Source organism: Physeter macrocephalus, chromosome 13, assembly GCF_002837175.3.
Source record: "Physeter macrocephalus isolate SW-GA chromosome 13, ASM283717v5, whole genome shotgun sequence".
Lineage (NCBI taxonomy): Eukaryota > Metazoa > Chordata > Mammalia > Artiodactyla > Physeteridae > Physeter > Physeter macrocephalus.
This window is the reverse complement of record NC_041226.1, coordinates 18,728,710-18,748,782: the sequence shown is the minus strand read 5'-3', so window position 1 is coordinate 18,748,782 and position 20,073 is coordinate 18,728,710. Positions and strand designations below refer to the sequence as shown.

The window sequence follows — 20,073 nt, the reverse complement described above, 5'->3', positions numbered from 1 at the left end:
GCTTGTGCTGACCTTGGGATACTGTGTGAGCTGTCACCTCCTGTTTTGCTAGGTGGTTTCATTGTGCGCCCACGTCATTCAGCCAGAGCATGATATAAACCAGCTGTGGTCATGGCTCAGATTCCCCCAAACAGGTTTCTGTGGACACGTACTCTCCTCCTAGCCATCTCTACGCCACCTTCCTATCAGGCCAATAGACTGATATATAAAAGCAAGAGATCAAATGAATTGAGCTAAGAAAAAACTTACTCCTCAGGGGCTTTTTTGTTTTTGTTTTGTTTTTTTTTACATTTTTGGCCTTTCTCCATAGATGCCAAAGAGATTTCACTTCCTTTCTCTCACGTCTCCTCAGTAGTGCCTCTCTAAGACAGGCACTGTGATCCCCAGGGAGGAATTCGGGTCTAAGAGAGGGGAAGGGACTGGCTTGAGATTACACAGCTGTTAGTGGCACTGCCACAGCTGACCTTGGCCACAGGCTCAGTGTCCCCAACAGAACCTCTTGCCTGGAGCTGGACAGTGTTGCCAACCCTGCTTTTTAGAAATCTCTTTTAAAAAGAGAGGAGAGGGGTTTATTTGGAAACAAAAAGGGTTTTCTGCTTTTAATCAGATCATTACAAAACATTCCAGTTAGTTGAGGTTTTGCTGAAATTTCAAAACGAGCAGCTAAATGTCAGGACCCAGTGTTTGTAGCTGAGGACATTAGGGCTGCCAACTTAAAAATAATATTTGATGACATCTTTAACTTTAAATTTTAACAAAGATTCTGAAAACTCAGGCGCTTCCTCCGTAAAATCTGTTCTTCTGTAGAAATGCACATTTTGTGGGAAATCGGGAGCCACCGTGGGATGTGATTTAAAATCCTGTCTCAAGAATTACCACTTTTTCTGTGCCAAGAGTGACCACGCAGTTCTACAAACTGATGGATCGAAAGGAACTTACAGGTATTTAATAAAACGGTTTTAAAGCCACATTTGGGGGATTGGAATAAGGACAAGGAGATTTTTTAAAGCTAATTTCATGCAAATGATTTCCAAGTAAGAATGTGGTTTGGGAGATGCCCAGCTGGGAACCTAACTTCAGAGCACCTTCCCTTAGTGTCCATAGGAAGAAAAGAAGCAGGGTTGGTTTTGTTTGGGGTTTTACTCTCCCTGCATCCTTTCTTTCCTCATATAAAGCACTGGTTGACATGGTGGCACAAGTAACCTAACAGGTGGCCACGAGGCCGGGAACCAGTTCACACTCGCTCTTTTCTGTAAGCGGGAAAGGAGGCTGACTTGTTAGTTCTAGGTCCACGCTTTACTCATTTTGTCTCCAAATGAATGTATTTTCCCATCACTGTCACCACCCTCTTAACTATAAATAGCCTCTAAAAATGATAAAGAAACTATGCAGCAAATACAGTTATCAGTCATTAAGTCCTTGAAGAAACTTACACCTTGTTTGTGTTGCCTTTGGCTTTGAAATCTTGCTCCTTGTTTTTCAGTAATTCTTTAATGTTAACTTTGATCCAGTAAGGCACATTTCAAGTCCAAAACAAGTATATTTGTTTTATCCAGGAAGAAACTTGATCTTCCTTCTGATGAAGGAAGTCAGTTCAGTTAAGTCATTATATAGTTTAGTCAGAAGAAATCAGTAACCCAGTTTTAAATTGATTCAGGTCATGTTCAGCGAACTCTTTTTTGTACGTAGATGCAGTCTAGGATATGTCATATAAAGGTGAAGGAAATTACAGTCAAAAGGTTAGGTTTGACCTTTTTAAAGTTATGAGATGGAATAAAACAGAGAATGATGGTCTAATATTGACGAGCCAGGCAGACACTTCTCACTTCTTTGGGGCATATGAATAGATTCTGATTGAACTGGACATTTTAAATTTCAGTGAAACATATACATTTTTTTCAGGCATAGTATCTGAATAATAGGATTAGTGTTATGAGAGAATTATTTTTATTTTTTTATTTTTTTAATTGAAGTAGTTGATTTACAGTGTTTTGTTAGTTTCAGGTGTACAGCAAAGTGATTCAGTTATACCCATATATATATTCTTTTCCCTTTATAGGTTATTACAAAATATTGGGTATAGTTCCCTGTGCTATACAGTAGGTCCTTGTTGGTTACCTGTTTTACTGATATATATAGTAGTATGTATATGTTAATCCCAAACTCCGAATTTATCCCTCCCAGAGGATTATTTTTAATATGATTTTTGTAGATCTGTTACATTCCTAAATGATACTTTAAAATTCCATATGGAGGGTAGATTTTTTTACCCCCTGTGGGCATATATCCCCAATTTTATCAATGTGTTCCAGAACTATTTCATTTTATTTCTTTATCTTTTAACCACTTACTTTATGCCAGGAATACTTCAAAGTACTTTACAAATGTTATTTCGTTTAATACTCATAATAGCCCAGTAAGGTAGGTACTATTATCCCCATTTTAAAGATGAGGAAACTGAGGCCCTGACAGTAATTTGTACCCAGGCCACACATTTGGTAAGAGGCAGAGCTGGGCTTCAGGGCTCCAGAGTCTTTGCTCTTTTTTTTTTTTTTTTTTTTTTTTTTTTTCGGTATGCGGGCCTCTCACTGTTGTGGCCTCTCCCGTTGCGGGGCGCCGGCTCCGGGCGCACAGGCTCAGCGGCCATGGCTCACGGGCCCAGCCGCTCCGCAGCATGTGGGATCTTCCCGGACCGGGGCACGAACCTGTGTCCCCTGCATCGGCAGGCAGATTCTCAACCACTGCGCCACCAGGGAAGCCCGAGTCTTTGCTCTTTGACACCATATCCTCTTTAAGGTTAGCGGCCATATATCCTAAAATGTGGGAAAGCCTAACATTCAAAGAAGTTGGTTAAATAATTTAAAATCTGATTTTACACAGGTATTTTCTTGAGACTAGACAGGAAATGTGTAAATATGTTAATTTTATATTCTTTTTATATTTGATTTGCTGAGAAACTCATGGATTGAAATACTGTTTCACTTTTATTATTTACCTTCCCAAAGGGCTTATTTTATTATGACTTCTCCAAAGACCTAAAACACCCACTAGAAAGACTATTATTAGCAGAGCTACAAAAAGGTCAAACAAAAAGGAGTCAAGTTCCTGTTATACATTAAAGTCTGAAAAAATACTGATCATATATTAGTAGAACCAATGAATAGAGACTCATAAAATAATCTTCTTTGTCATAGTTTTATCAAGTATCAGGTGAACTTTTATTCATTTTTAAATTGAATTTAAACATTCAGAGTGGCTGTCATGCACGAGACCCCTTGTTAGGTACATTGAGAATATAGAGAGAAACAAGACGTGAACTGAAACTATCACCTCATGGGAGGACCAGAAGGTCAAAACTAGTAGGAGCATGTGGCCTGATGGGAATGAAACTGGCTTGGCCTTCAGTTGATAATTGTTGAAAACGGGTGATGGGTTGGGGGCATGGGAGTTCATCACATCTCCTCCACTTTTATATATGGTTGAAAAAAAAAATTAAGTACCTACCTGGCAAACAAAAGTGCTGAGAAACCAGAATCCAAAGGGTGAGGAGATTAATATCGTTTGGGGGTGGGCGGGTGGGGTGCTGGGAGGACTGCATGGAGGAGGCGGGAACTGCTGTACGACAGGAAGAGTTCATACATTCCCCTAGGTGAGGGGGACCCTGCATCATGAGGGTCAGCACCATAAGGAAGGGAACTGGGGGCTGTGGAGGAAGAAAGGCTGGAGAGAAAACGGCCTGAGCAGCTCCTTCTGGTTTACTCACTGCACTTCTTTGCTCTAGCTGCTCTGCTTCTTCCTTCTCTTCTAGGGCACTGATTAGTTCTAAGCTCATGCAGTTCAAATCTAAGATATGGGGGAGATGCCTGTTGAGTTAGAAAACTACTTTCCCGCCAGATAATGCATGCAGTTTTGTGCTTATGGTTGAAAATCAGCAGAACTTTGTGTAGTCAGATGAAAGCTTGTGTCTTAGCTGTTGGATCTCTAGGTGTTTTCTTTATACAGTAAAATCTCACTGACCACTGTATATGAACAAGTATTGTTCAAAATATGTAGTCAGCACTCACCCCTGCAGAGAGCACGCTGACCTGTCCAAGGTTCAAGGGCACAAGGGACGCTGGCACAGGGTCCATCTACACTTGATGTCTGTCAGTAACTACACAGGCTTGAACAGCAATTTTGTTTTTAACAAATAAATATTTAAGGTTAAGCCCGCATGAAAAACAGATTAGTTCCCTTTTAAATTACAATGCAATAGGCATAATATTTGAAAAGTGTAAATACAATTATTTGACTCTTTGAAATTTCATGTTTTCAGAGTACTGTGCCAACAACATGCTGACCCTCAAAATGGTAAGTCTCTAAAATTTAGTGTTGTGGGTTTAAAGAAAGGTAAACCTTCGGTAAGACATGGAATAATCTGATTTACTGGCCTAAGTTAAAATACAAATTTTTGAGTCAAAATGTTACATACTTTTAAAATTGTCAGTCCCTGTGCGGTGTGCAGTGTAATGGACTAAACTTTTCTTCTTCATGAACTAGACCGACTCTCAGTGAAACCTTTGTCTGGTGTCTTCCATTCTCACCACAGTCAGCAGACCGAACCAAAACACGGTAAGAAGTTTTGACTTTTGTGACTACTTGTCTTCTAAGAAGACTATCAGAATTTTCAGTAGATAAAATTGATAAAATGCTGTATGTTCCCTGAATGCAATTCTCCTAAGAATGCATGATTAGCCTTTCCGTTCTGAGGAAAATTGGGTCCTGGCTACCTGGAGTTACCTGGCCTTTGTGTACTGCCGGAAGAGCAGTCTTGCCAACACTAGATGTGGAATGCTCTCTGTGGACAGGAGTCGGCCCTCTGGAAAAGGCTTAGTTCCCTGTCATGCCAGCTGCATTTTGTGGTGGTAAGCAACGCTCTCTAAACAATAGCGTTACCCTTCAGCCATTCTTCAGCCATTCCCCTTGCAACTTATCAGAAATATATCAAAAACATTGCTGTTAGTCAGTGTTTACTGACAGGGAAAGATGACAATAATGTATTCGTTTTAAAAAGCAGATTATAACACTGTAATGAATCCTCTCCCCAGAGGAAACCATCGTTGTTTCTTTCGAATTCTTCCAAAAATGTTGTGTGTGTAGAAATATACCTACTACTATATTTTGCTTTTTCACTTAGTATATCTTAGAGAGTCTTCTCTATCAGTGGGTATAAGTAGATCTTACCTCATTTTTAAAAGGCTTCATAGTATTCCACTGTGTATATTATTCAGTTGTATAGCTGAGCCACAGTTGAACTAGTCTCTGCATGACTGACATGTAAGTTATTTCCAGCTTTTTTCTATCACATTTAATACTGTAGCTAACATTTTTCTCCACTCATCTTTGTGCCTTTATGTAACAATACTATTAGAAAGACTTCCTGTAAGTAGGTTGCTGGGTCAAAGAGTATAAACAATGAAACTTTGGGTGACTGTTGGCTAATTATCTTCTAAAGAGGCCGCACCAGCAGTACACATTGACCCAAATCCTTGCAGACATTATATATTATACGGCTTAATCTGATCAATGAAAAATTCTGTTTTACTTTGCATATCTTTACTTATGGGTGAAACTGAGTATATTCCCCTATCTTTCGATCAGTTATATTTGTTTTCCTGTGACCCAATTTATTTTTCTGTTTAATGAACCCTCTCTCCAGAGTTCCCCATTTGCCCATTTTTCTACCCAATTGCCTTTTTCGTATTGATTTATAAGGTCTTTTTATATTTTAAAAATTGGCCTTTTGTCGTTTTTATTGCAAACATTTAATCTAAGTTTGACATATCTTTTGACTTTGTTATAACCTTTGGCATATAAGAGTTGTACATTTTCTGTAGTCCAGCATCAGTCTTTTCCTTTATGGATTCCAGTATCTACATAATTTATATTTTTCTGCTTACTTTTCAGGAGTGAAAAGAAGAAGGGGGAGGAAAAAACGTCTCTCAACAGGCAATCCTGTACAGGTAATTTGACTTAATTTCATTATAGCTTTAAGTTTCTCCATGCAATGTCTTTTTTTTTTTTTAACCTTCTGAATTTCAGGTGACACAGTGATAGATGATGATGAATATTAAAGAGAGGTTGGATGTGTCTTAGGTATCCAAGCACATAACCTCCAGAAGGTGACTGTCCCCTGGCTCCTGTAACACATCCCCTGGTACCAAATCAGTGAGAGGATCTGAGCCCACAGGGTGTTTATGATCTTAAAACAGGCATAGGTGCAGTGGAACATCCTCACCTAGCCGAGTATCTCCCAGCTGCAGGATCCACATTTGACCTAATTTGTGACTCATAATTTTCTGGATTCCTATTCTGTGTAAAGCATATGAAAGTGTTTTGGGGATTTGCAACAGCTCATGTAAGCTTAATTAATATGAGCCAGCAACCTTCACCTCTCACCCTATTTATACAAGAGGTGCTTGTTACACCTGTTAATGTTTTGTTAGACAAAACAAAAATACATTTGATGTTTACATCTACATATGAACATGGAACATGATTTTCACCATAAGCATATCACTGAATTTGGTTTTCATTTTATGAGATACAGTAAGTCCCCTACATACGAACCTTCAAGTTGAGAACTTTCAAAGATGCAAACGTGCATTCACACGTCTAATCACATTCATGTGTCTGGAGTACATTGTCACGTGCGTGCATCCTCTACAAGTGGTTGTGCTTTTGTGTACTCTACAGTACTGTATACAGTAGTACAGTAACTTTATTTCAAGCACAGGACCCGAACGTAGAACAGTACACGAAGGCTGCAGCAGATGTTAAGAATGCAATCCAGTGCTACCATGTCAACTATGACAAGAAAAAAAGAGCTACTACTCAGACATCATGGGATCGTTTTGTCAAGAGGGTAGATAGAATTGAATCCAGCAAGGAACCAGAACCCGTGCCATCAACGTCAGGCGTGAGTGACATTGCAGCTTGCCCTCCGTCTCCTATTGCTGACGAGCCCTCAGCTCTACCATCTCCCACCTCCTCCCCCTCCTCCAGCCAGTAACTCTTCCTGCCTGTTCACTCTATGCCAGTCCCTGTGTGCCAGTTGTACTGTACTACTGTACTTTTCAAGGTACTATACTGTAAGATTTAAAATGTTTTATTTTTTGTGCTTGTTTTTTATGTATTATTTGTGTGAAGAGTATCATAAACCTATTACAGTACAGTACTATATAGCCAATTGTGTTAGTTGGGTACCTAGGCTAACTTTGTTAGACTTACGAACAAATTGGACTTACAAATGTGCTCTCAGAATGGAACTCATTCGTATGTAGGGGACTTACTGTATTAAATGTCAACAGTAAAAAATTAGTGTAAAGTAATCTTGATCTTTCTCTCCTTTTAGCCACTGGAAAGAATGGCATTGGCTAGGAAGGAAAAGGATGGCAGACACACAGGTTTGCTATAAGTTTTGTCTGTTAACGAATATGACTTACAGTACTTAGTACCATTTCAGGGTTGGTACCCCACTTTATTATTCTAGATTTGTAGTAATGAATTATAAGAATAGAAATCTTTTATCATAATTATTCACTCCATCATAACCCCAACAGATCAAAATAACTTAGGTTGGGATGGTCCTACTGCTCTTCAGTATTAAAGGATACAGCTCTTGATATAGAAGCCAGGGTTGCCTGAGTTCAGAATCCAATGATATGCCACCCCTCACACTGTGACCCCCCCACACACACAAGAAGCTGAAGCCAGTAATTGTAACTTTCTGTTAAGGAAACAGACGTTCCATAATAACAGTCAACTGTGACAGAAAAAAATGAGGGAGGCTGTTATCTCAAAGATTTGAAGCTAAATTTTAGAAAATTCTCTTTATTCATATAATTATTCTAAGCAGAGAAGTTTTTATTTTCACTTTTTATAACATTTCATTCATTGTTTCAGCTTGGAAAAAATGAGGTATGATGAAATTACAATTAATAGAAAAGATAAAGGTGCTGTACGTATTATCTAATAATGCTCATCCACCATTAGGCAAAGTCTGAAGAAGTGACCATAAAATGATGTATGATAGCTGTCCTGAGACAGACAATTTCCTTCTGAAATGTTTTTTTTATCCTTAGATGCAATTGTGAAAGTTGCTTTACTTAAGAAATGTAAAGAAGCGGGTCTTCTTAATGCTTTATTTGAAGAAATATTAGACAAACTTCATTTGATTCAGGAAAGACTCATGGATGAGACCACTTCAGAATCAGGTACTGAAATAACAAAATTTCTACATATAGAGACTTCTCACAGACCTACATGTTAAACAAAATCTCACAGAACTACATGTTAAACAAAACAAACACCCCCCCCCCCACCAAAAGTACACATTTTCTTTCTGTGCTGTTTCTTTTTTCTTTTCCTTCTTTATCTCATTCTTGAGAGCTTGTTTGGAGGTTCTAGCAGGGGAGCGCAGCTACTCGTATACCCTTGACCGAAGAACGGTCCTCCTCTATCGGGGAAGGTCATCCTCTTCAACCGAGCGCGCAGCTTCGGGAGGGACGCACGTGGAGCAGTGAGGGAGGAAGGGGACACCCACCTAGCCAGCCAGATCAGCCGAATCAACCCTGGTGATCATTGGGGTGACAGATGTCGCAGCCAGATCGCCCTCACGTCCTTTATCTCATTCTTTAATACAATTTATTGTTCCAGATCTCTTGTCTTTTTATAAATCAACAGGAGGTAGGTAATTCACAAAATCATTACTTTAGTAAAAAATACCCTGATTCCCTGAAAGTTCTAATGTCTTTTCCAGAGGTTCATAACTGAGAGTGACCATCAAGAGAACGGGCAAGTTCAGAACCAGGTTAAGTCACATACCTGCGCTCCCCCCACTCCCCACAGCTGAGCACGCTTGCTGCTAAGATCTGAGAATGACATTCATTATGCTAGTTCTGATTTGACTCTAATTCTGTTCCTTAAACAAGCAAGTGCCTTTTTTTATACTGTAAAGTATAGAAGAAAGAAGTAATTTTAATGTTTTGGATGATGTTTGGTTTAGTTAAATGTGGCCTTTCAGAAAGAGCTCTTCGGGATGCTGAAGGTCCGTTTGTACATGCAGGTATACAGCCACTTAGCCTTCTCATAACCTGTGTTAGGAGCTTAAAAACTTTATTATAAATACAGTTGACACATAACATGGGTTTGTACTGTACGGGTCCACTTATACCTGAATTTTTTTCAGTAAATACTATGCAATAAAATACTATACAATCCATGGATACAGAACCACAGATACAGAGGAACCACATATTTGGGAGGCTGACTGTAAAGTTTGTTATGCTTGGATTTGTGACTGCATGGGGGTCAGCACCCCTAACCCCACATTGTTCAAGGGTCGACTGTATAGCTGTATTAGAAGGAAAACCTTGACAGTCTGTATTTTAGGCAACAATGTAAAATATATGATTATTTGAAAGGGGTTTTTTTCTACAGGACAAAACCAAAAAGTATAGTTAAGAGCAAACAGACATTTCCCAAAGCTCATTCATTACATTCTTTTGTTCGTTTAACTCTTGTCTCTAGACCAAGCACATCTCGAACTTGAGCATGCCCCTCAGAACCACCGGGGGGGGTTGTTAAAACAGATGGCTGGGTCCCATCCCTGGAGGTTCTGATCCAGTAAAGGTGCTAAGAATCTGCATTTCTAACGAGCTCCCTGGTGAGGCTGCTGCCACTGCAGTCCACAGGGGATGCCTGCTCTGTGTGCTTTTCCTTTTTGAGGATTATTCTGTGAGGTGTTTCTGCCTATGTAAGTTATTTAAATTAAAACTGAAAATGTTTTTCTTCCTCCAGACTATGAAGAAATTGGGACTTCACTTTTTGACTGCAGACTGTTTGAAGACACATTTGTAAATTTTCAAGCAGGTATGTGAGTTATAACTGAGCAGTAAAGTTTATAAACATTTATCATATATATTAAAATAACACTATTCAGGTGATAAAAATCCTATTTTAGAAGAATGTTCACCCTTGCATTAAATGAAAAAGCCCATTACAAAACAATATGAGCCCTCACACAAAGAAGAAAAAATATATATACACAGGGTCACACATGCACACAGAAAAACTGCACATAAATGGAAACAGTAGTTATCTGTAGGTGACTGGATTGTAGTAATTTCTTTTGTCTTAGTGCTCATTGTATTTTCCACATTTTATACATACACACAACACTTTTGTAATCAGAAAAAGAACTCGTCTAAAAAAGTGGAAACAAAAAATTTATTGCAAAATGGAAGTATTTGGGCACCACCACGTTTGGAAATCAGCAGGAACTGGTGAGGCTGTGATAAACATGCTGCACTGTCTCCCTCTCACTTGGTATGATGTGTATAAATTTCAGTTCTTTCAACATTAATCTTCAAATCTAATGGGAGAGGGAGGGTTGTGATTGATTGATTCTAAAGTTCATTATCAAAAAAAAAAAATAGCCAAGAAACTTTTGAAAAAGAAAGCCTAGTAGAAACAGAGAGTTTAACCTTTCCATAAAACATCAAACAGGGGCTTCCCTGGTGGCGCAGTGGTTGCGCGTCCGCCTGCCGATGCAGGGGAACCGGGTTCGCGCCCCGGTCCGGGAGGATCCCACATGCCACGGAGCAGCTGGGCCCGTGAGCCATGGCCCCTGGGCCTGCGCGTCCGGAGCCTGTGCTCCGCAACGGGAGAGGCCACAACAGAGGGAGGCCCGCATACCACAAAAAAAAAAACATCAAACAAACAGTGGTCCTTTCACCACTATTTCAGATGCCTTCAAAACAGGCTAAGTTTCCACATTGATGAGTCTGACCTGACTTCTCCATCAAGGCTGCCATACCCAGCTGGGCAGGCTGTGCACTGCCCATCCCGGTGGGAGTGGAGGGCACAGGCTGACACAGAGTTTAAGGCAGATGGCTCCCCCTGAAGTTGTATACAAACAGTGCCCTAAACTGTGTTCTTTTCCAGAGATATATTTGTCTTTCCAGCAAATGTATTAGGAAAATAGATTTTCCCTGTGGAGAAAATATTAGTTCATATTCCTGTCTCAGTATACACAAGCCTTTCTCATTTTTGTTTTCATATTACACATTTCTATTTGAATTTTATATTAATTTATAATCAGCAGAAAAATAGTCAACAATAGTGTGGTTTTTTTACCAGTCTCTTGAGAATGTCAGCATACGTCTTATGGGAATATCCTTTTTTTTTTTTTAAGAGACCTTTAAAATTTTTTTCTAAAAAGCTTTATTTTGTAGGTGACTTTCATGTATGTTTATATTTTTCTTTCATATAAAAGTAACATGTTTGTTTGGAACATGTCACTACCTAGGTTAAGTTAGTTGGGAGTACATACAGTATAGTGTAGTATTTGGGGGGGTGTGAGCTCCCAGAGGTGACACTATTTGGAATCGCATGAGAACCAACTTAAAAGACTTAACTTCTCACACCCCAACTGATAAAGACTCTTTTGCTTGATTCAGCCTTTTCAGTGTTCCAGAAAGTTAACTGCAGGTATACAGATATTCTAAGATTTTGAGGTTTTTAAAAAATTGCCACTGAGTAATATTATAATTTATAAAGCCTAACTAAAGTAGCTTCTAAGTTTCCACAATAAAAGCATTCCTATTTCTAAATAAAACCAAAAGCTTTTATGTAACATTAAAAATTGGATGCATTTCTCTGAAAGATTTGCCCTTAACCCTTGATAGTCTAATGGCATCCTCTCAACAAATGGATTTGTGTAGCATGAAGGTTATTTAGTCGCTGCTTTCAAATCCTCAAAAGTATACAGAAGTGCCTTTTCTGCTATAAATGTATACAAAATTTTAAAGATTTACAGACCAGCTTTATGTGATAATTACTAGAATTCTATCCTGAAGTAGAAGAGAAAGCAAAGGCATAAAAGCATCAATTCCTGCTCACAAGACCCTAGATCCTTTTCATTTGGGGCACAGCATTGTGTACTATGCACTTTCAGAAGAGGCTAGAAATAGTACATTGTGTATAAAACTACTGAATAACTTGAAATAATTTTCTTATTATAGCAATAGAGAATAAAATTCATCAATCTGAAGAAAGGCAGCAGCAGCTGAAGGAAGAGATTGAGCTACTTCAGGACTTAAAACAAACCTTGTGCTCTGAGCTTCAGTCAAGTTCTACTTCAGATTCTTCTCTGTCTTCTTAAGAATGACCATTTCCTAAGCCAGGAATCAAGCACAGTTGCAAACAGGCTGAAAGCTGGAGACGGGCCTGTGAAAGCCCCACATCTTTAGCACTAGGGCCCTCATGTCTCTCCAGTCCTCAAACTTTGATCCTCACCAGCCCTTAACTGTTCTTGCTGATTTGGCATCGTATGCCTTTTTACTGCCTCCTCTTCCTCATCATCATCTCATTTCTACCCCTCCCCCCCCAGTAAAGTATTTCTGATCCTACTTGAGTAAATTGGGCCATGCCTCCCATCACTCTAAAAATCCTTTGGTGGATTTTTAGATTTTTAGATCCCACCTCCCCCACCCCCACTACAGTGAGCTAAGTGGATTCGAGGTGCTCCTGCCCCCAGGGCCTTTGCACATCCTGCTGTGAAGTCTTCACTGCTCCTCCTGCTGATGTCCTCATACCTATTCCATCTGAGAGTACTTTCTCTTCATATCCCTTTCTCGGTGTAAGCCACTCTATCATACATCAAACCACTGGAGTATAAGCAGTCTGAGGGCAGAAACTCACTATTCCTGTGTTTTCCTCCCTATCACATTCCCAGCAGCTAGCGTGCTCAATAAATGTTGAAAAAATGCATAAACTGTTTTTATCTTTTGAGACTAGTTCCAGCCCGTTATGCTTCTTTGATATAATAAATCTGAATGTTATACCTGTACCGAACATACCTGTGTGTTTTTTAAATTTCTCTTCAGCCACAGCACATGGGCATAACATCATCTTCAAAATAAACATTTAAAACTGGATGGTCTCTTTGAAGGTTTTTCTCAACCTAACAATATACAATTAAGATTTGTATGCCCTACTACCATGTCTGATCTCTGAAAACTTCACATTTCTACTTTTCTACCACACTACTTGATCCACAGCAGTGCTACATTTCAACATGAGTTTGATCTGAGTCTCCAGCATGGTATCTGGCACATAATATGCTCAATATCTGCTGAAGATTATGATATAAATGAAAGAACATGTCCATTCCTGTTGTAATGGCAACCCCAGCCCAAGTCATTAATAACTGAGGGGCAAAATCTCAGTGGTTTTCAAATTTGGCTACACATCAGAATCACCTGAGGCACTTAAAAAACTACAGAAGCCAAAAAAAGATTTTAGAAGATGGCAGAGTAGACAGACTCTGAGCTCACCTCATCTCACAGGCACACCAAAATTACAACTATTTATAGAACAACTATGGATCAAAAAGACCAAAGCAAACAGAAAAGACCATCTACAACTAAAGATACCAAGAAAACCACAACCAGACGGGGGGTGGGGTGGGGGTGCAGAAACACAACACAGTCGAGACCCACACCACTAGGTGGGCCACCCACAAATGGGAGAATAATCACAGCTGCAGAGGTTTTTCCCAGAGAACAATGGGTCCGAGCACATTTGGATCCCCAAACCCAAGGGTCTTGTGCCAGAAAGACAAGCCCCGTTAACATTTGGCTTTGAAGGCCAGTGGAGCTTACCTTTGGGAGTCCCAGAGGGCAGGGGGAAATAGAGACTCCACTCTTAAAAGGTGCACCCAAAAACTCATGCTCCAGGACCCAGGGTAGAAGAAGTAATTTGAAAGGAGCCTGGGACAGACCTACCTGCTGATCGTGGCGAGTCTCCCAGAGAAGCAGGAGGCAACTGGAGCTCACCCTGGGGACAAAGACACTGGCAGTGGCCATTTCTGGGAGCACTTTCCACCACGGAGACACTGGTGCCTGCAAGCTCCATTCTGGAATCCTCCCTGTAGCTTATTAGTCTCAGGATCCAGCTGTGCCCCTGCTCACTAGCCTATAGGCACCAGTACACGGATACTTCAGGCAGAACAACTGGGGTGGAGCATACACGCCCCCTTAAGACCCCCTGAGCCCACAGCCGTCCCTGGACACAGCCCTGCCCACCAGAGGGCCCAGGACCCAACTCCACATACCAGTGCACAGGCAACAGACCCAGACACCCTGGGACACAGCTCTGTCCACCAGTGGGCAGGCATCAGCACTAGAATCCCCTGGGCCCCAGCCCCACCCACCAGCAAGTCTGCTCTAGCCTTAGGACCAGCCTCACCCCTACAGGACAATCACAGTCCTGCAGCCAGCCCGTGTCAGGCCGCAGCTCACCCACCAGCAGGCCAGGACCAGTCCTGGGACCACCTGAGCCCAAGCCCAGCCCACCAGGAGGTAACCACAAGTTTCAAGACACCCCAGGCCCTGCAGCCAGCTGTGTCAGGAAATGACCCCACCTGCCAGCTGTCTGACACCAGCTCTGGAACCCCTGGGCCCTGCAGTGAGACCCCAGGACCTGGCTTCACCCACCAGTGGGTGGGAACCAGCCCCAGATCTCATGGACCTGACTCCTGGCTCCAGTGAGCCAGCACGAGCCCCAGGGCCAGCCTCCCGGGGTTCCATAGCTGGCCACCTCATGATCCACTCTGCCCCAGTGGCTGGCTCCTCCATACAAGGCAGGGCCTGGCAAGCAATCAGACCAGAGGCCAGCCACACCCACCAGGCTGCCCACAGTAGTCAGCCCACCACAGCAGAAGGACCCACGCAGCCCACATGGAGGGTGCCCCTATAGCATATAGCTCCGGTGACAAGAGGGGAGTACATTGCTGGGACATGTAAGACATCTCCTACAAAGGGCCACCTTTCCAAAGTCAGGAATCATAACCAACCTACCTGATACATAGAAATAAATACAGTAAGTTAGGCAAAATGAGGGGACAGAGGAATATGTTCCAAATGAAAGAACAAGATAAAACCCCAGAAGAAGAAATAAGTGAAGTGGAGACAGAGTTCAAGGTAATGATCATAAAGTTAATCAAAGAATTCAGAATAAAAATGAATAAATAGAGCAAGAAGTTAGAAGTTTTTTAAAAAGTTAGAAGACATAAAGAACAACCAAACAGATGAAGAATACAATAACTGAAATGAAAAATACACTAGAAGGAATCAAAAGTAGACTAAATGATACAGAGGAATGAATCAGTGAGCTGGAAGACAGGGTAGTGGAAATCACTGCCACTGAACAGAAAAAACAAAGAAAAGAATATAAAGAAATGAGGACAGTTTAAGAGGCCTCTGGGGAAACACTAAGTGCACTAATATTTGCTTTATAGAGATTCCAGGAGAAGAGAGAGAGAGAAAGGGGCTGAGAACATATTTGAAAACATAATAGCTGAAAACTTCCCTAACCTGGGAAAGGAACAGCCATACAAGTCCAGGAAACGCAGAGAGTCCCATACAGGATTAACCCAAAAAGACACCTTCTAATTAAAATGACAAAAATTAAAGATAAAGAAAGAATATTAAAAGTAGCAAGGGAAAAACAACAAATAACATACAAGGAAACTCCCATAAGGCTATCGCTGACTTTTCAGTAGAAATTCTGCAGGCCAGAAGTGAGTGGCATGATATATTTAAAATGATATGGGCTGTGCTCCGCAACGGGAGAGGCCGCAGCAGAGGGAGGCCCGCATACCACAAAAAAAAAAAAAAAAAAAAAAAAAAAAAGAACAAAGAATAGAAAGAAATAAGGACATTTTAAGAGACCTCTGAGACAACAACAAGCATACTAACATTCACATTACAGGGATCCCAGAAAGAGAAGAGAGGGAGAGAAAGGGCCTGAGAACATATTTGAAGACACAGTAGCTAAAGACTTCCCTAACCTGGAAAAGGAAACAGTCACCCAAATCCAGGAAGCACAGAGTCCCAAACGGGATCAACCCAAAGAGGACCACACCAAGACATATTATAATTAAAATGGCAAAAATTAAAGATAAAGAGAGACTATTAAAAGCAACAAGGGAAAAGCAACAAGTTATCAATACTTAGGAAACTTCATTAAGGATATCAGCTGACTTTTCAGCAGAAACTCTACAGACCAGAAGGGAGTGGCACAATATATTTAAAGTGATGACAGGGAAAAACCTACAACCAAGAATACTTTACTTGACAAGGCTCTCGTTCAGATCTGATGGAGATCAAAAGTTTTACAGACAAGCAAAAGCTAAAAAAGTTCAGTGCCACCAAACCAGCTTTACAAGAAATGTTAAAGGAAATTTTTTAGTGAAAAAGAAAAGGCCACAACTAGAAACATGAAAATTAGGAAAAGAAAAAGCTCATTGGTAAAGGCAAACATACAGTAAAGATAGGAAATCATCCATGAACAAAGCTAGCAGGAAGGTTAAAGGACAAAAGTAGTAAAATTGTCTATATCCACAATAAGCAGTTAAGGGATACACAAAATAAATAGATTTAAAATATGATGCCAAAAACAGTAATCATGAGGGGAGGAGACTACAAATGTAGGGCTGTTAAAATGCATTTGAAATTAAGAGATCAGCAACTTAAAATAATCACATATATATATATATATATATATATATATAGATTGCTATACAAAAACCTCATGGTAACTGCAAACCAAAAATGTATAATAGATACACAGACAAAAAAGAGAAAGGAATCCAAACATAACACTAAAGATAGTCATCAAATCACAAGGAAAAAGAACAAAGAAGAAAAGAACAAAAAAGAACTACAAAAACAACCCCAAAACAATTAACAAATGGCAGTAACTACATACATATCAATTATTACTTTAAAAGTAAATGGACTAAATGCTCCAATCAAAAGACATAGACTGGCTGAATGGATACAAAAACAAGACCTGTACACATGCTTCCTACAAGAGACTCACTTCAGATCTAAAGACACATGTAGACTGAAAGTGAAGGGATGGAAAAGGGCATTCCATGCAAATAGAAATCAAAAGAAAGCTGGGGTAGCAATATTGTACCAGACAAAATAGACTTTGGGGTGGGAGAGGGAGGATGGATGGGAGGCTCAAGAGGGAGGGGATATGGGGACATGTGTACGCATATGGCTGATTCGCTTTGTTGTGCAACAGAAACTAACACGGTATTGTGAAGCAATTATACTCCAATAAAGATCTATTAAAAAAAAAACTGTCAAGAAGGACATTACATAATGATCAAGGGATCAATCCAAGAAGATGTAACAATTGTAAATATATATGCACTCAACATAGGACCACCTAAATACATAAAGCAAATATTAACAGACATAAAGGGAGAAACTGACAGTAACACAATAATAGTAGGGGACTTCAACACCTCAATTACATCAATGGACAGATCATCCAGACGGAAAATCAATAAGGAAACACTGGCCTTAAATGACACATAAACCATTGACAAAACAGAAAGACAACCTACTTAATGGTAGAAAATATTTGCAAATGATACGACTGATAAAGGGTTAATATCCAAAATATATAAACAGCTCATATAACTCAACATCAAAAATACAAACGAGATTAAAAAATGGGCAGAAGATCCAAATGGACATTTCTCCAAAGAGGACATACAAATAGATGGCCAACAGGCACATAGAAAGATGCTCAACACTGCTAACACCAGGGAAATGCAAATCAAAACTACAATGAGATATCACCTTACACCTGTCAGAATGGCCATCATCAAAAAGACCACAAATAGGGGAGCTTCCTGGTAGTCTAGTGATTAGGATTCACTGCCTTCACTGCTGTGGCCCAGATTCAATCCCTGGTTGGGGAACTGAGATCCCACAACTCGCACAAAGCGGCAAAAAAAAAAAAAAAAAAAGACCATAAATACCACCAAATGTTGGCAAAGATGTGGAGAAAAAGGAACCTTTGTACCCTAATGGTAGGAATGTAAATTGGTGCAGTCACTGTGGAAAACAGTATGGAGGTTCCTCAAAAAACTAAAAATAGAACTATCATATGATCCAGCAATCCCACTCCTGGGTATATATCCAAAGAAAATGAAAACACTAATTCGAAAAATTATGTGCAACCCAATGTTCATAGCAGCATTATTTACAATAACCATGATATGGAAGCAACCATGTGTCCATCAACAGATGAATGGATAAAGATGATGTGGGGTGTTGTGTGTGTGTGTGTACTAGTCAGTCATCAAAAGGAATGAAATTCTGACATTTGCAGCAACATGGATGGACCTGGAGAGTATTATACTTAGTGAAATAAGTCAGAGAGAGAAAGACAAATACTGTATGTTATCACTTATATATGGAATTTAAAAATAAAACAAACTATTGAGTATAACAAAAAAGAAACAGGCTCACAGATACAGAGAACAAACTAGTGGTTACAAGTTGGGTATGGGAAGGGGTAGGGGCAAGATAGGTGTAGGGAATTAAGAGGTACAAACTACTATGTATAAAATAAATAAACTATGAGGATATACTGTACCGCACAGGGAATACAGCCAGTATTTTATAATAACTATAAATGGAGTATAATCTATAAAAATTTTGAATCACAATGTTGTATGTCTAAAACTAAGATAATATTGTAAATCGACTATACCTCAATTAAAAAAAAAAAAACAAAAAACCAAGACTCCATCCCAGGCCCACTGAATACAGATTTCCCCTGGTCTAGATGATGCTGTAACTTCGTCTTCCCTCCCTGATGTTACAGCCTACAGCAAAGCTTATCTGAGTAACAGTTCTGATGTCATGATGTTTATTTCTTAAAAAAACCCTCTGTCCACCACTTTACTTTCAAAGTTCACCATTCACGGTGGTAACTCAGCACAAGGGAGCAACACGTATTTGTCATCAAGTGGCAAATACCGGGCAAATTAAAACAGACCTGGATTTTTACTTTAGCAGTGTCACTGCTGAAAAATATTATTTAATATGAGACTAATTCTGCCTACTTTATGGTACAAAATGTGGGCACTAAAAAAGAAAATGCATGTGAAGCACAGGGCACAAAATGCCTGGCATTGTGGGAAATAAATGTTCTCATCCACACCCCGTACACAAACACATGCCCTCCCCTTGCCAACATTTCTGCCTGAGGGGCCCTGGTTTATTTTCCCCATTCTAACCAAACAAACTTGCTTATGGTAAAGTTCTGGAAGGCTCATTATTCCCCACCTCTAAGCCTTTGCTTGGGCCACTTACCGTTGTTTTGGAAATGAGCTAAAAGGACATTTGTGTTGCCCCTTATGCTCTGCACAAACATGACCTTCAGAACAATTGCTTCTCATACTAACCCTATTGGGTTTCCTCTCAATGACTTACGAAAAGCTGTTTATAAATGTTATTATGCTGTTAATTCCTAAACCTCTCTCCTCTCTCCCAATAATTTTTATATTCCTTGAGGATAGGGACCATGTCTCTCCCTTCATTTATAAGTCCCCTAAAGGATCCAGATACATTTTTCTACTGTGACAGTTCAATTGTAGTATCTTTCAGCAGGAATAAAACCAAAGCATATACTCTGGGGTGGGGAGGATAGTTGAGAAACAGCATGTTCATGGTGGTACCTGTTTTTAGTCTGATAGACAAGAATCACAGTACTGGTTTGTTTTTAAACTGTGGCAAAATACACATTACCATGTTAACCATGCTTAAGTGTACAGTTCAGTGGCGTTAAGTCCATTCACATTGTTGTGTATCATCCAGGCACAGAACTCTTTCCGTCTTGCAAAACTGAAACTCTGTACCTATTAAACAATAACCCCTCATACCCTTTCTCCCAGTCCCTGCCAACCACCGTTCTACTTCCTATGAATCTGACTACTCCAGAGACCTCATGTAAATGGAATCATACAGTACTTGTCCTTTTGTGACTGGCTTATTTCACTTAGCATAATGTCCTCAAGGTTCATCCAAGCTGCAGCATGTGTCAGAATTTCCTTCCCTTTTAAGGCTGCATATTACTGATTTTTGAGAGGGAAAAAATAACTCTACATGCCTATTTTAACAGATTGCTTTATTTATTAATATGTCACTCTAAACATTA

At 39.9% G+C, this 20,073-nt stretch overlaps 1 protein-coding gene across 1 annotated transcript in view; it reads left to right on the top strand.

The window, feature by feature from the left end:
* LOC102990347 (SET domain bifurcated histone lysine methyltransferase 2) overlaps positions 1 to 12,946 on the top strand; it is an 84,517-nt gene extending 71,571 nt beyond the window's left edge. The window contains exons 15-25 of the mRNA XM_055089669.1: positions 808 to 941; positions 4,316 to 4,350; positions 4,540 to 4,611; positions 4,662 to 4,669; positions 4,735 to 4,904; positions 5,947 to 6,002; positions 6,771 to 6,958; positions 7,394 to 7,445; positions 8,124 to 8,255; positions 9,841 to 9,912; positions 12,066 to 12,946. Coding sequence (XP_054945644.1) covers positions 808 to 941; positions 4,316 to 4,350; positions 4,540 to 4,611; positions 4,662 to 4,669; positions 4,735 to 4,904; positions 5,947 to 6,002; positions 6,771 to 6,958; positions 7,394 to 7,445; positions 8,124 to 8,255; positions 9,841 to 9,912; positions 12,066 to 12,205 — 1,059 coding nt within the window. The 3' untranslated portion in view covers positions 12,206 to 12,946. The remainder of the gene's footprint in view (positions 1 to 807; positions 942 to 4,315; positions 4,351 to 4,539; positions 4,612 to 4,661; positions 4,670 to 4,734; positions 4,905 to 5,946; positions 6,003 to 6,770; positions 6,959 to 7,393; positions 7,446 to 8,123; positions 8,256 to 9,840; positions 9,913 to 12,065) is intronic.
* The last annotated feature ends 7,127 nt before the right edge of the window (positions 12,947 to 20,073 follow it).